Raw genomic sequence first — 13,780 nt, 5'->3', positions numbered from 1 at the left:
ACACTGAACCACAGAAATTTTGGTCCTAAGAGACTTCTGCACATCATGTAGACCAACCTTCCTCCTCAAGCAAGGCTACCACCAACATGAAGTCAAGTAAGTTGTGTCATTGTCTAGCCAAGTCTTGAAAACCTCCAAGGATGGTGACTCCACCACCTTTCTGATGACTTGTTCTGAGTTGCACTACTTTCCTAATGATTTTTTTTCCCTTAATGTCCGAGCTAAATTTCCTGAACATCAATTAGTGGCAATTCCCACTTGTTATGTCATCTGGTTCTATCAAAAAGAATTTGTGGCTCCCTCATCTTAGTAACTGCCCTTCTAAAGAGGCTTCAGTAGCTATTAAATAACCAATCAGCCTCCTCTTCACCAGATTAAATACATCCAGTTCCTTCACCTTTTCTTCATAGCACTTTCACATAGTCACTGCTACTTTGTACTAACCCCCCTTTCCACAAATAAAGCCTTCACTCCATTTCTTTGTACTACCTTATGTGACTAGGTTTATTTGTATCACATAATTTGTTCTTTGCTTGTGCTGGGGTTGACAAGATATCCAGAAAATTTTTTATCAATGAATTGTTTTCTGTATATATGCAGTAATAAATGCAAGCTTATACTTACTTTGAAGAGAGTGGTGACCTGAAAAACTAAAGGAAGAAACAGAAATGAAAATTGCATTGAAAATCACAAGCAGCTGTGAGGCAGTAATCTACAGAACTATACTTACTGTCTTTAAATGGCATGTAACATTTCAATTCATGGTTGGTTTTGGAAGCACAACATTTATTTTCCAAGCATTCAGTTGTGTTAAGGCCCTCTCCTACATGACAAGGAATTAAGGTTTGTTCGTCTTTGCGATGGCATGCTTTAAAAAAAGAAATAATATGTAAGATCTCTATTCTAGGAGCAATGCTCAAGTAGAGGGAAGTTATGATTTTGGTGTTCCTAGTTATGTTTTGATAGAGTAAGTCTGCCAGAAAACAGTATCATCAACTTCCATGTATGTTCTTTCCCCAAAACTAATCAATCTTTATTAAAATTAACAGAAAAGTTAAAATCATGTCATACAAAATCTTAAGTAATTTGCTTTGTTTCATTAAGAAACATTTACAAAAGCAAATCTAAACACCATTGTGCCACTTTTTTGTACTTAGGTTTGTAAAGTGAGTGGGAAAGAAACTAGACTTTCTGACTGGACTGTTTCTAATTTTAAAAAAAGAAAACTGAAATTTAAGACAACGAATTTTTTTGTTCTGAAGAGCCCAGCATAGAATATATTGCAACTAACCATCTCTGTTTGGCACTAATTGCATGTTTCTACAAGCAGCTGAAAATCAGCTGATAGGAACAAAACCCCAAGATATCCAATCCATTTATTGAACAAAATATTGAAGCCATTTTTAAAATTTGCTATTTAATAACAGATTTATTGATAATCATGAGATCCTCTGTGGGAAGGGCTTAAATGTACAGGATAGTTACACACCTCTATATATTTAATTCCTGTAAAACTTGGTATCGCATCCCTTACATGACACTTCCACAGCAGCTGCAAAGCATCATTTGGTTCCAACAACACTCCCAAGATTGGCTGCATTGTCAGTCTCACATTTATCATAGACATTACTGGTAGACAAATTCAGTTTATTAAATGGGGGATCAGACACTTCACAAGACCTCTGTGTTTACTTAGGGCTAGGTGGTAGTAATAGCAGTGGAGGTACACTGATATTAAGGTAATGCAGAAACATACTAAGTGAAAAGTGGTATTTCTGCTTCTCCTTTCTCTTTGTCTGTGATCCAGTTATGGGACCAGACTTGCAAATTTTGTACATGCCAAGCCCTTTCTGTATTCATAGATATTATCTTTCTTATTGATATTAGCAAATCAACATTATTTCCTTCTCAATAATTTTATGAAATAATGTAGTTATTGTCATTTAACTTCAGCAGTCTAAAAGGTAGGTGGTTCAGTCTAAGCTAATGGCTCTGGAGCCTTCCCTAGCCAGTAGAAGTGGGGGAGACACTACTGTGGGGCAAAATCCTTCTCTCACTTAGGATGTCCCAGATTGCTCTTTTCTTCCTATGCGCACATGGGAAGACTAGAAAAATACTTCAGATCAGATACCACAAAGCTAGGCAAGGTGGATCCTATGCTGAACTGTCCAGCATTTCTAGCACAATCACATCACTGATGACAAAGGGTTTTGTAGGAGGGCAGTAACGCCGTGGAAGCAAATTTATGATTGTGCCAAAGGGGCATTTAACAGTACCATTTTGAAGAGATCTAGTGAGTTTTACAGTATCAGACTGAGCGTTTTAATACACCAAATGCTGACAGGTAGCGGTGGGAGGGTGGACTGGAAGTGAGGCAGAAGAAGGGGAAAGAGAAGAGAGAAACAATGCTGCAGTGATGAAGTGACACTTACTCACTGGCCTGAAGAAGCTTAAGAGAAGTTCATATGCATCTTTCAGTTTCATGTTAAGTTTGCTGGGTACCGCTTCACTTTTTTCTAAAATGTGCTGAGTTGGTGGTGCAAAACCTGAAAGCTCAGAACGATTAGCTCATTACCATCAAAATATCCGTAATTAGTTAAATGCAATGACATTTTCATATTCTTTCAGTATGAAGGCATTTATAGTCATTATGAATTGTGACTACTGATGGCTAACAAGGTTAAGCATAGATGTCTTTCTGTTGTATTCACTCATATTACTTCAGATTGCTTAATGAACCACAATGAGTAAAGAACTAAAGCTGTGAAATTTAAATTAAAGAATCAATTCAGGTGGAAATTGTCAAGATAAAAAGCCCTACTGTTCACCTATAAGGTGCAGGTTACATGAAAACTCTGTTATATCTATAGATGTATTTCTCTTATGTATGCAAACAGAACTTTTGGCCTTTGTTTTAGATAAAGCTCAGACCCCAACTGAAACACAGGAACATGGTGAAAGGCAGCTTTATCAGATACAACCAAACATGCATCTATCCCAACATCTTGTTTCAGACAGTGACCTACAGCAGTTGTGTAGAAAAGAGCAAAACATCCCTGAATATAGTTACCGGAGTATTTTCCCAAACTCTAGTGACTTGTGGCTCTAGGACTTCCCCATCACCTTTCATTTACACTACTCTGAAAAATGTGGCATCAGTAAACCTTGCTGCCTCACTACATCTCTTTTTCACCAAACCAAAAGTGCAAATCACAGTGGGACTCTATTGGCAATCAACCACTCCACAACGAGGAAAAAAAAGAAACGTCGTATTCCTATTTGCTTGCCTTTTTTCTCTCCATATGAGAAACTTACACCATCACAACTTTAATAGCTTTCAGTGATGGAGTTTATTGAAAGCTGTTTCATGGTTTTATAGTTCCTTGTGAACAGAAGTGAGATCACGGCCTAACCAAAAACTAAGGTATTGGAACAACTTCAGTCTTTTGGATGGTTCTTCAGCTAGCAGCATCAGGAGCATAAATTCTCTATTTGTCCTGGGGCACAACTTGCCTCTTCTGTGCCATACAAAAATCCCTTAGGAAAAAGAAGCATTAGAGTAGGGAGAATTGAAGATATGTCAAAATAGAGAATCTGAAACTAACATATAACAGAAGTGTGACCAGCAAAGTTCACACTAACAGTTATGTCATGGTCCCCCTCCCCACCAGTAACCAAGACAGAAGAACAGAAAATTGTAAAGATTTTGTAATGATTTTACAGGAAGTTCATGAGATGAAGTATCCAACAATCAGTTTGGTAAGAATTATCTGAAAATATGACCATGGCTGTCCTACACACTACTCCCTCATATAGGAGTTTAAAGAGACACAAGCCATATACATAGGTTTAATGGGCACTGCCAATCCATATAAGCTGCATCATGTACTTATGAATCACATTTATAATATCTATCTATATAATATCACATTTATTATACCTATGTTAGAGCTCACACACACACCCCCCCTGGAAAAATGTTTTGTTTTTTTGTGGTTTTTTTTTTTTAAAAAAAAACCAGAACAACTTCCTCATCTAGATATCGCAGAAGCATTTTACAATGACACTCGCAGCCACTGACAGCCTTTCACCAAGACCTGAAAAGGTAGTCTCTGAAGTCTGGTTTCTCAATGCATAAAGGATCAAATGCAAGCTTAATGTGCAGGCTGATCCTTTACACCCATCAGATGACTAAATTTAACTTCTGGTGGGAGTCCAAGTTATCAGCCAAAAATCTTCGCTAACTATTTTGAGCCACCTGCTGTAGTAAGCAAATACATCAAATCTCAACAGATTATAAAAACACCTTTAATTGTATGCTGGAAAAAAAAAGTCAAAGTGGAGGAAAAATAGAAGAATCTATAATCAAAGGTAAAATAAAAGCAAGATACACTGCCAGGGATGAAACAAGCAGCATGCGTTTCTCATACAGACGCATAAAGAGGGAAATGGGGAACTATAGCTGGGGGGGGGGGGGGTGGCGGGGGGAGGAGACAACAAAATATCAACATATCTTGCTGTATTTAAGTGTCAGGACTGATCCTGGAGTAATTAACTGTTTGTAATCATTTTCAGTATTTTTCAATCATTACCAAGACAACAAAATTGTGAACTTAACTTCTTGCTAGTAAAAGTACTTGCTGCTTCTATGAAAATGCTTTTCTCCTGGCCATACTCACTTGAATTGATGCTATAAAGCAGCATCAGTAGCACATAGTTCCACGCTAGATGGGTGCCACTTAGCAGCATTACTGCAATAAAACCAACAGTAATAACAGGTAGGTGGTTATGCATAAAAAAATTATTGATCTTAACTTCATATTTATGGATCAGAACAAACATGACAGCAGATTGCTGCACAGAGCAGGACTGCCTTTTTTGCAATAAGGAGGAAGCCAAACCCAGTAAATTTTTTTTTTTGCAGTAAGTGATTTTTGAATAAATTACTCATTTAAAGAGAGCTTAAAGGGAGGCATCTTGTTAACAGAGAATAGCCAAAAAATGATCTCTGAAGCATCCCAGAGCTGGACACCTGACACCTTAAAAAAATAACTTTCAGCTAAAAATTTTAACTCAGATTTTAATGAACAGGATCAGGACTGAAGAACTAAAAATTGTTGGAAGCTTAGAACCGAATTCTAGTTTAGCTTGTTGAATTCTTCAGTCTTTTCAAAATCGGAGTGTATGAGATGCTTTGGATAAAAACATTTTAAAAAGGTGGTTCAAAATCGTATTATGGATACAAATACTTTCAGAAATCCCCAAGTCATTCATAGTAATTTAACAGCAAGTTTAAGCTTGGTTTTTTACCTCCAACCAACCCCTGAAGATTGCTTTGCCAGATACTGTATTTCACTTTGGCTGCTGCTCCTGTTGTTACCCTAAAAAGGTCTTTTTCAATTATTACCACATATATTTAGTTGTTAAAACAGCTTAAACCTAGAGATTATTTTGTTAGTATTGGTAAGGGAGGAGAACCCCATTTTCTGAAGTGCTATACAGGGAAAAGAAAGATTGTTTTACACAGGTATTGGCCTTTGAAGGGTCTGTTCTCTCTGCACTCCTGTTGCCAAATCACAAAAGCTTTCCTGCCTTTAGAATGCACCTGTTCTGTAGAGTAATACACAAACACATTTTGTTCCACAGAGAAACTTTGCTTTGGTAGTTAAATGTGAAATTATTTCTTAAGACAACGGGAATCATGTTTTCCAAGACACCTATTAAAATCTAATGTCATCCAGGACAAACTGGAAAGAGGAAGACACTTCCTGGGAGAAGGAAAACAAAGGAGAGAGAGACAATTCCAGTTTTCCCCATTACATACTACTTTTGCTGTCTTCTCCGCCACTGTTGGAACAGGAAGGCTACAGCTATCCAGAGTACAGCAACTACAGACTTGTTACACACGACGATGTGGAATCAAAGCTCATCACAATGGGCTCTGTTACTATGATGCAGCTCAGAATGAACAGTACAGATGTGATAAGTGCATCAACAGAGGGGCCAGAAAAAAGCTGCACACACAGTTTGAAAAAAATCAGCCCTGCCAAAGACTGTTAGTAAGTCTCTTAATCTTCTTATTCACTAAGTTAAAACCAAGTTTATGCTATTACCAATCACACTTCAGTGTGCAACACAAACACCACCTAATTGTGCAGACCAGGTAACAGACACCTCAGAGCATCGAAATACACTCCTCTCAAAACAGATGAGGTTTGGTCAGAGTGGTTAAGTTAGAGTTTCCTAATAATCCATTAAATATGAATTAATTAGGTAACAGGATCATCCCGTAGGTTCGCCAAGTATCTGCACACTTAAAGCAAAAGCACAGTCTGACACAAATCTTCCTTAGACATTTTCACTCCTTTTATTAAGGAAAGGCTCTTTGAATAGATTAGGAACAGTGTTGGTTTTTTTTTTTTTTAAAAAATACACACACAAAAACCCAAAACCCCAACAAACCACAAACCAAAAACCAGAAACCTAAAGTAAATGCAGATGCCCCAAAATCAGTTCTCCAAACAGCTGAGCAGTGTAAAGCAGCTCATTATGTTTTAGAAAAAAAACTTATGCTACAACAGCCATCTGAACAGATAAGTGATCTTGAAAGAAGTTACATATTCACATGCAAATGTTGTGGGTTTTTTTTTCATTTCAGTTAATTCAGTTAATGAGTTTAAAGGGTGACTCTAACTTAATTTGTATGCAGCACTAGCTTGCCAATATAAGAACAATATACAGTATCCTCAATTTCATTATTTTATCCTATACACAGACTAGACACAGCCACTTTCAATAGTACCAATGAGGAGATACTTAGAAATGTCTAATACAGAACAAACATTCTTCATTTTCTGAAGCATATGATTTCACATGCAATTAAGATTTTCCGTGCTCATTTCTCTCCTGGAACACTGCATATAGTGCGATGCATTTCTGATGCACAAACATGGGACTTTTCAGACTGCTAAGAATCTGAGAAAATTGCCCCCACATTTTATGTTGACCACTTAATCGATTTTCTTTTTATTAAATTTAGGACTGTTGACTGTCCTTGCTGTAACGGTAGTCTACACCTAAGGCTCAGCCCGAGTCCACTACCCAAAAAAAGCACATCCAATACCCTAAACTACTGCAAACAATTCTTTGTTATACCATTTCTGCAACAGTCGAGTTCCCTAGTCATTTATACAGACTACATCCATGGGATTTTTTTTTTCTTCAAATTAACTGCTTTTATTGGAAGTCAGTTTCTTACATCCAGTGCAAAATGTAAGAAAAAGTCTTGTCCTATCGAACCCTCAGCAGAAACACAAAACAATCATCTATGATTGTTGCTCTTTTTTATTATCCACTTCCATACAGCACTCAAAGCACACAAAAATTACTACTTTGAAGCCTGTTGTAAAGAAATTTTTAAACAACATAAAGAAGTAATAGTGGCAACTAATTCATATTCATGGTTTAGTAGCAATTATTTATCTCCATCACGAATTGCTCAAGATGGATCATCTTCATAACTATGAAAGCAGGAGTGACAGATGTGGGATACATCTAAAAAAATTGTTAGGAGTAGAAAAAAAAAGATTCATCCCCTGATGCAGGCAAAAGATCCACAGGCTGCTGTGAGACTCACACTGCTGAAGAGTAAAGAGCTGTTGTAGTAAATCTAACCCTTTCAATGGTGAAAATAGCATAAAAATGTGATGTGAAAGCTACACTGCACTTAAGCCTAGTGAAACTCTGGCAAGGAGAACCTTGCAGATCCAACTGGACTCTATTCAGAACACGTAACTCAGAAGTAACCTCACTTTTCATAACATATATAAAGCTGTCTTACACTGTTAAGGTATTAGAAGTTCTTCTAGTCACCCTGATTTTCATGGACATGAATCTGGCTGGAAGAGACTCTGACGAGCGTCTTTCAGGATGAAAACCTAAATACTGTTAAGTTCAAGTGGATGATGAACAAGCTTATTACACACTACTGCGGAAACTACATCAAGCTAAGCCTTGTCACTTTTTAAAAAAATTCTTTAAGTAGCCACCAGAACACCAGTATCAACATCTCTCCCCAGTCCTCAATACAGGTATTCCACTACAAGTCTTACTGTTTCTGGAAGTAGACAAAATCTTTAACACTACACAGGATAAAAAGAAAAATTGAGACCCACCTTTCATCTTGCAGATTAATACAGAGTGCCGCTTACCAGAACCATACAGCAGGGTGCCTGAAGTGACTGAGGAATATTCACTAGAAGCTAATTAATCTACTCCCTTTTAATATTAAATACTGAAGGGTTTTACAGAGAAACATACTGCAGTTCAGGAAAGTAAGTTATTTTCACAATAAGTGCTCCTACAAAGAATGCAGAGTCTACACTCAGTATCATACTCGCAGTACTTAATTTCATTCCTGGATTGTTGTAAGAAAGCATGGCACACAATATTTGATATTAGCAACACAAAGGGCTGAAAAAGCTCATCTATAATTAAGTAATTTAAATAATTTCTGTATTGAAGAAACTAAACCTATTTGCTTCTTGAACTCATCAATGCTCAGAGATTTTTAACTGTTTCAAAAAAGCTGTATAAAAAGATTTTTTTCCTTTATAAGGTTTTAGACCAACTCTGAAAATCTTAACTTCCCACCATCATAAAAAAAATGCATTTAGTAAAGAAAGGAAACACAAACTTTCTATTTTCATAAGCATTTGTTAATTCATAGGCTTTGAGCTTAACCCTATTGAATTTAGACTTTGGCATCATTCACAAATACCTCTCACTCTTTTTAAAGAACTTTATTTTAAAAATAACTTTAATTCATTAGACCATACTTTATAAGTTACCAATAGGACGGACCTGAACTCAAGCATCAGACATTTCTTGCACTTTTAAGTTCTGTAACAACATGACTTTTCAAAATAAAATTGTACATTTAGATTCACAGTTTAAATTTGTTGAAATTTAATAACATTTAAAAACACTGGAATTTGAATTGAAAGGGATACATGTTAAGCACACAAATACTGAAAAAGGTCATAACCCCAAAATGCAGTTGAAAATGGAATGCAGCTAATTAGTCAGGCTGTAGTTTAGTAATTTCACATTTAACCTAGGTAGCACCTTAGTGAACTCAACCACTGAATGTGAGAAATATAGTGCATGTAGTATGACAACTCAACAGGTACTGTACCATTTCATAATTAGATTGTGTTTTCTTGAGCATTATGTGCCATATTTTTGAAAACTGGTACTATTTTAGAAGTCTTCTAAAACATGTAAATAAACAATGGCTACAGTTAAAGTCTAAACAAAGAAATACTTTCTCTCTACTTTAAGTTGAGATTTTTAAAAGCAATCATTTATAAGGATTGCATCAACATCAGTTAGCAGAGGAAGATCAAACTTTATTGAAACTGCTTGCATACAAAATATATTGCACTATAACCAAACAAATGTCAACATAAAATCCAATCTGTCGTAGCTAATATGTACAGAGAATATTGCCCAAGAGCAGTTACATTACAAGGTCAGTCTACCTTGGTTAATTATCTACAGTATTTTAAACCAAACAGCTTACAGATGATGTGTGCAAGGTACCAATTTCTGTTTTCAAATACTATACATTCCCAAAATAAATAACTAGAAATCAACATTAATGTTTGGCAATACTTTTTAAGACATTTTTATATTTGTTAAATCATGTGCAGTTCGTTGCCATTTTTAGTATGCTCACCTGTATGCAAGGAAAAAAAGAATGAAAAAAGCAAAGAAACAAAACTCACAAAATACATCAGAGGCAAGGTCAAGTTTGTACAATTCTGTACATAAACAGTGGCTCTCTTTCTGGAGTAATCTGAATAAAAATGGATTAAAATGAAGGTCCTTATACAGTTTTGCCCAGTAAGTTTAATGTGTGATCAGAAATAAAAAGAAAGCACAGCTCCTCCCACTACTTCCCACCCTTCCCTGGTATAAGACTGTACTTTGGATCAAATTCTTTGACACCTTCAAATTGGCTGGTAATTCAGACTTTGTACCTCAAAATATGATGAATTTTTGTTCTACCTCCAATATCTCTGACTACTGTATCTGTGCTTTCCAGGGCATTACACGTGGTGATTTTCTTCTTACCTCTCCTGAGATAGTCCCCGAATTAAAATAACCAATTCAAAAACTTTTGGGAGGATGAAAAACATCAGCGCTTTAAACTGGTCATCTGGCCAAATAGCAGGCACACATTACTAGCTTGTGAACACATTACACTTGTTCCCTCAGTAACAATGAGTTTTTTAGTTTTCCACAATGGAAAGGTTTTTTTTTTTTAATTATTTTTTTTTTTTAAAAAAAAGCTTCTGTACTGCCTACAAAGAAAAAAATTACACCCCTTTTTCAATAACACTATTTGCCAAATCTTCAGTGCAAAATAAATTTCCTATTCTTATAACTGCCTAACTCAATGTTTATGTAAGGAAAAAATTATGGAAAGCATGCACTTGTCTATGAAGTACTAACGTCTGACAAGGATTGCTACATATATTTTACATTTAGTGTTACCAACTCATCTTCCCTGATTTCTGCATCCAAATATAATATTCCTACCTGCCAAGATATAAAAAAGGCACAGATCATACAACTTTTTTGCTAATGAAAATGACAATTGTTACATCACACATATTTCAGGGTCCACTAAAATATTGAAAAAGGTGGACCAGAATGTGAACTGACACAGGACATAAAACGACATAGCATTTCATGAAGAACTTGTAAGTTAGATTGAAAACAGAAGCCAATTTGATTACTGCAAACACTATTTATTCTGAAAATTGAAATTGAGCAGTGAATTTGACCCGATGTGTTAAAATGGTACAACTGAACAGAAAGTTTACCAATGCACAGCTCAGTATTTTTAAAACAAACAAAAAAGAATCTTTCATTGTTTGAACTGCAATATGTACTTGAAAGCGATTTTCGGAAATTCAGATATTTTTATGCAAATATTTGAATAACTTCTTATTCTGAAAACAACTGCATACTGTTGATGTTAAAAAAGGCTAACAGAGAACATATGTTCATTTCATGCCCTGCGCCATCTTGCCTACTATTTGTCTTTGGCCTAACAAGTTTCTCTAACATGGAATAGGAATTACTGAAACAGTATAGGAAATATGACTTTAGAATTATGCAGTTTAGGGTACTCCATTCACCAGCGGCTGTTGACCATCTGCGCTGTCCGTTTTCTCTTTCTTCTGATTACGTTCTTTACCCGTGCGCAGCCGACTACCTTCATTGGAGGTATTCTGTAATGTTTTAGTGTGGACACTCCTTTCATTATTGCAGTCAATTCTGATCTGGAACAAGTCAGAGTTATATAAAGCATTCTCTTCCTTTCATCCACCCCTTATGCATTCACTACCTTAGCAGCCTGGGAGGAGCACTATTTATTAAATAGTCAGAAGACACAAATAGTACCACACCCTTACAGCTTTGTTAAATGTATCCAGCTGAAATGGAGAGTTTGTGAATTCTTTTAGGTTCAAAAATTCTAAATACTTGTGACCTAAAAAACCAAAACCAAACCAAAAAACCTCCTGTCTACCTAGCCTTGGAAGGTAAAAAAATTTTTTTCCAGTGTGTTTGTGCAAAAGAGAGTTGAAGAACTAATAGCAGATGGAACTTTGAAACATCATTTCGTTTTCAATAATTCAACTTTCTACTTGTTGTGTACAAACATTTTTTTGAAAAAAATTAACACAGAAAAGCTGCCATGAAATGATACTAACACTCAAAAAAAATCTACTCAGCCAACTTTTGAATCTGAAAAAAAAATCATTTAATCCACTAAAGAGATTTCTGTGGCCTTTTTAAGTGGTCATAAAAAATTTCAAAAAAGTATTTTGAAAGCAAAATTTTTATGCTTGTAAAGGGGGTAAGCCCTTATTACTTGAAATATTAAAAAACTTTTACAACTTGATCAGTCAGGTTTCAACGATATGCCAGTACTTATTTTCATACAGAATGTAATCTCATCCAAATCTCAGAGCAACAGGGAAAAAAAAAATCATTACTTTTTGATAAGTGTCTTAGTTTCTTTTTCAGCACAATTCTCCACTGTCCACTTCAAACTTGATAGGTTAATTACTGATTAACTATAAAAGTTGTGTATCCATAAAAAAATTTTTTTGGCATGTTAATTGTTTGCATTTCAGATGTGTATTCAGGTTCGTATGAAGGCTGCTACACCTTCAAGTTCAGCACTCCCACTTGGAAAACTAAGCATTTGGTCACTTGTTCTGTTTTTCCCCCTCCTTTCTTAAACAGGCTTCTAAAACCAAACCAAGAGTCATCTCAATCTCCCATCAGAACCATGACTCCTGGTAACACCACACAGAAGGCAGCAGCTTGCAACTGCTCATTATTTCTTCCTTCCAACATAACTCATCCTATGCAATAAGAGATGGTAGAAGGTTTGCATGTTATCATTTGAAGCAAGAACAGTTTCCATGTGGGGAAACTTAACATATATACATAAAATATCAGCCTGAATAACTTCATGCAACAGAACATATTTGAAAAAAATTGTAGAAATATGTTTATAAAAGGCTATAAAATATTTAAGGTTATAAAATATTTCAATATATGACTTGAACAGTTTCTTGATGTGCATTTTTAACTTACTTTCTAGATTGCATAGCCTTCAATTGCAAATGTTTCATTTAGTAGTGAAGGTAGTTTCTGAAGTTTAATCTTTCTTACTCTGAAGATTCTGGCTACAACACACGCTCTCTGTTTATATAAAGCGTTAAGGATTCTCCTCCCTCAGGTATATAGGCGACAGACAACAATACACAACGCAGCAATAAAGAAAAGCTAAAAACAAAAAGCTAGTAAGAACAAAGACTGAAATCAAGCTGGTTAGTAAATCCTTGGGACTCATGATCAGAGTTCTAACCAAAGGGAGAGCTAAGCTACCATTACGAAGTTGCATCTTTACACAACTTGATATATTGAGATTCCTGCACATATGTTACAAAATAACACAGAACTCTTGTAGATCTGATAGGGAATTAGGGAATAAGGAACCACAAGGCCACTGTGTTGCTTGCGGCTTTGAAGACTCTAATGCCAGTATATGACAGTTACGCAATTTTAAACAGTGCAAAGTTCCAGTAAGAGAAAAATTACCTCAAGAGATCCATCTGCTGTTCTCCCTTTTGCATCTCTTGAGGTACGCTGACGGTTATCTGTTCGTGACTGTTCATCATTTCCTGTAAGAAGAATTAATCAACTAAGTTGTTCAACACGAACATATGATCTTCTTTACTTAAAATTTATGTAAGCATAATAGGGAATTACTTCAAAATTGTCATGCTAAAGAACATTAAACAAATATTCTTAATAACATACAACAACAGTTCTTAAACTATGAGCCAAGAATCACTAAAGAAAATGTTCTCGGGTGTTAATCAAAGTAGACAAAATCAGTGTTTAAAACCACCATAGTTTAAAAGAGACTGTCTACTGACAGAAGAAAACACACCTCTCAAAAAATGACTAATCATAGGAGAGAAGTACACAGTCAAGTTTAGTAAGGTTTAACATGTTCACATTTTTTCTTATGTTCTATGAACTTTCTAAATTCTGCATTACCTTTTTTCAAAAAATCTTATTAAATTAAGCAACACCAATACTTTGAAAAAAACATTTCAAGAAATAAGCAGAGTTGTAGACAAAAATATCTAAACAAATATAATGAAGTATCACATTATAAGATATA

At 35.5% G+C, this 13,780-nt stretch overlaps 2 protein-coding genes across 6 annotated transcripts in view; both read right to left on the bottom strand.

Moving 5' to 3' along the window:
- Positions 1-4,749, bottom strand: part of LOC140658690 (fmr1 neighbor protein-like) — a 39,326-nt gene extending 34,577 nt beyond the window's left edge. Inside the window, exons 1-3 of the mRNA XM_072877376.1 lie at positions 4,680-4,749; positions 2,433-2,546; positions 731-868 (exon numbers count right to left, since the gene is read on the bottom strand). Coding sequence (XP_072733477.1) covers positions 731-868; positions 2,433-2,546; positions 4,680-4,749 — 322 coding nt within the window. The remainder of the gene's footprint in view (positions 1-730; positions 869-2,432; positions 2,547-4,679) is intronic.
- Positions 4,750-6,390: 1,641 nt separating this feature from the next.
- Positions 6,391-13,780, bottom strand: part of FMR1 (fragile X messenger ribonucleoprotein 1) — a 38,156-nt gene continuing 30,766 nt past the window's right edge. The window contains exons 14-15 of one of the 5 annotated variants that reach the window (XM_072876891.1): positions 13,189-13,271; positions 6,391-11,354 (exon numbers count right to left, since the gene is read on the bottom strand). In XM_072876891.1, the coding sequence (XP_072732992.1) occupies positions 11,193-11,354; positions 13,189-13,271 (245 nt within the window). In that variant the 3' untranslated portion in view covers positions 6,391-11,192. The remainder of the gene's footprint in view (positions 11,355-13,188; positions 13,272-13,780) is intronic. The other 4 variants (XM_072876893.1, XM_072876890.1, XM_072876889.1 and 1 more) reach the window with 4 other exon arrangements.

The sequence above is a fragment of the Ciconia boyciana genome, chromosome 12, assembly GCF_034638445.1.
Source record: "Ciconia boyciana chromosome 12, ASM3463844v1, whole genome shotgun sequence".
Classification (NCBI taxonomy): Eukaryota; Metazoa; Chordata; class Aves; order Ciconiiformes; family Ciconiidae; genus Ciconia; species Ciconia boyciana.
The sequence above is the reverse complement of the archived record's forward strand: the minus strand, read 5'-3'. Positions and strand labels throughout refer to the sequence as shown.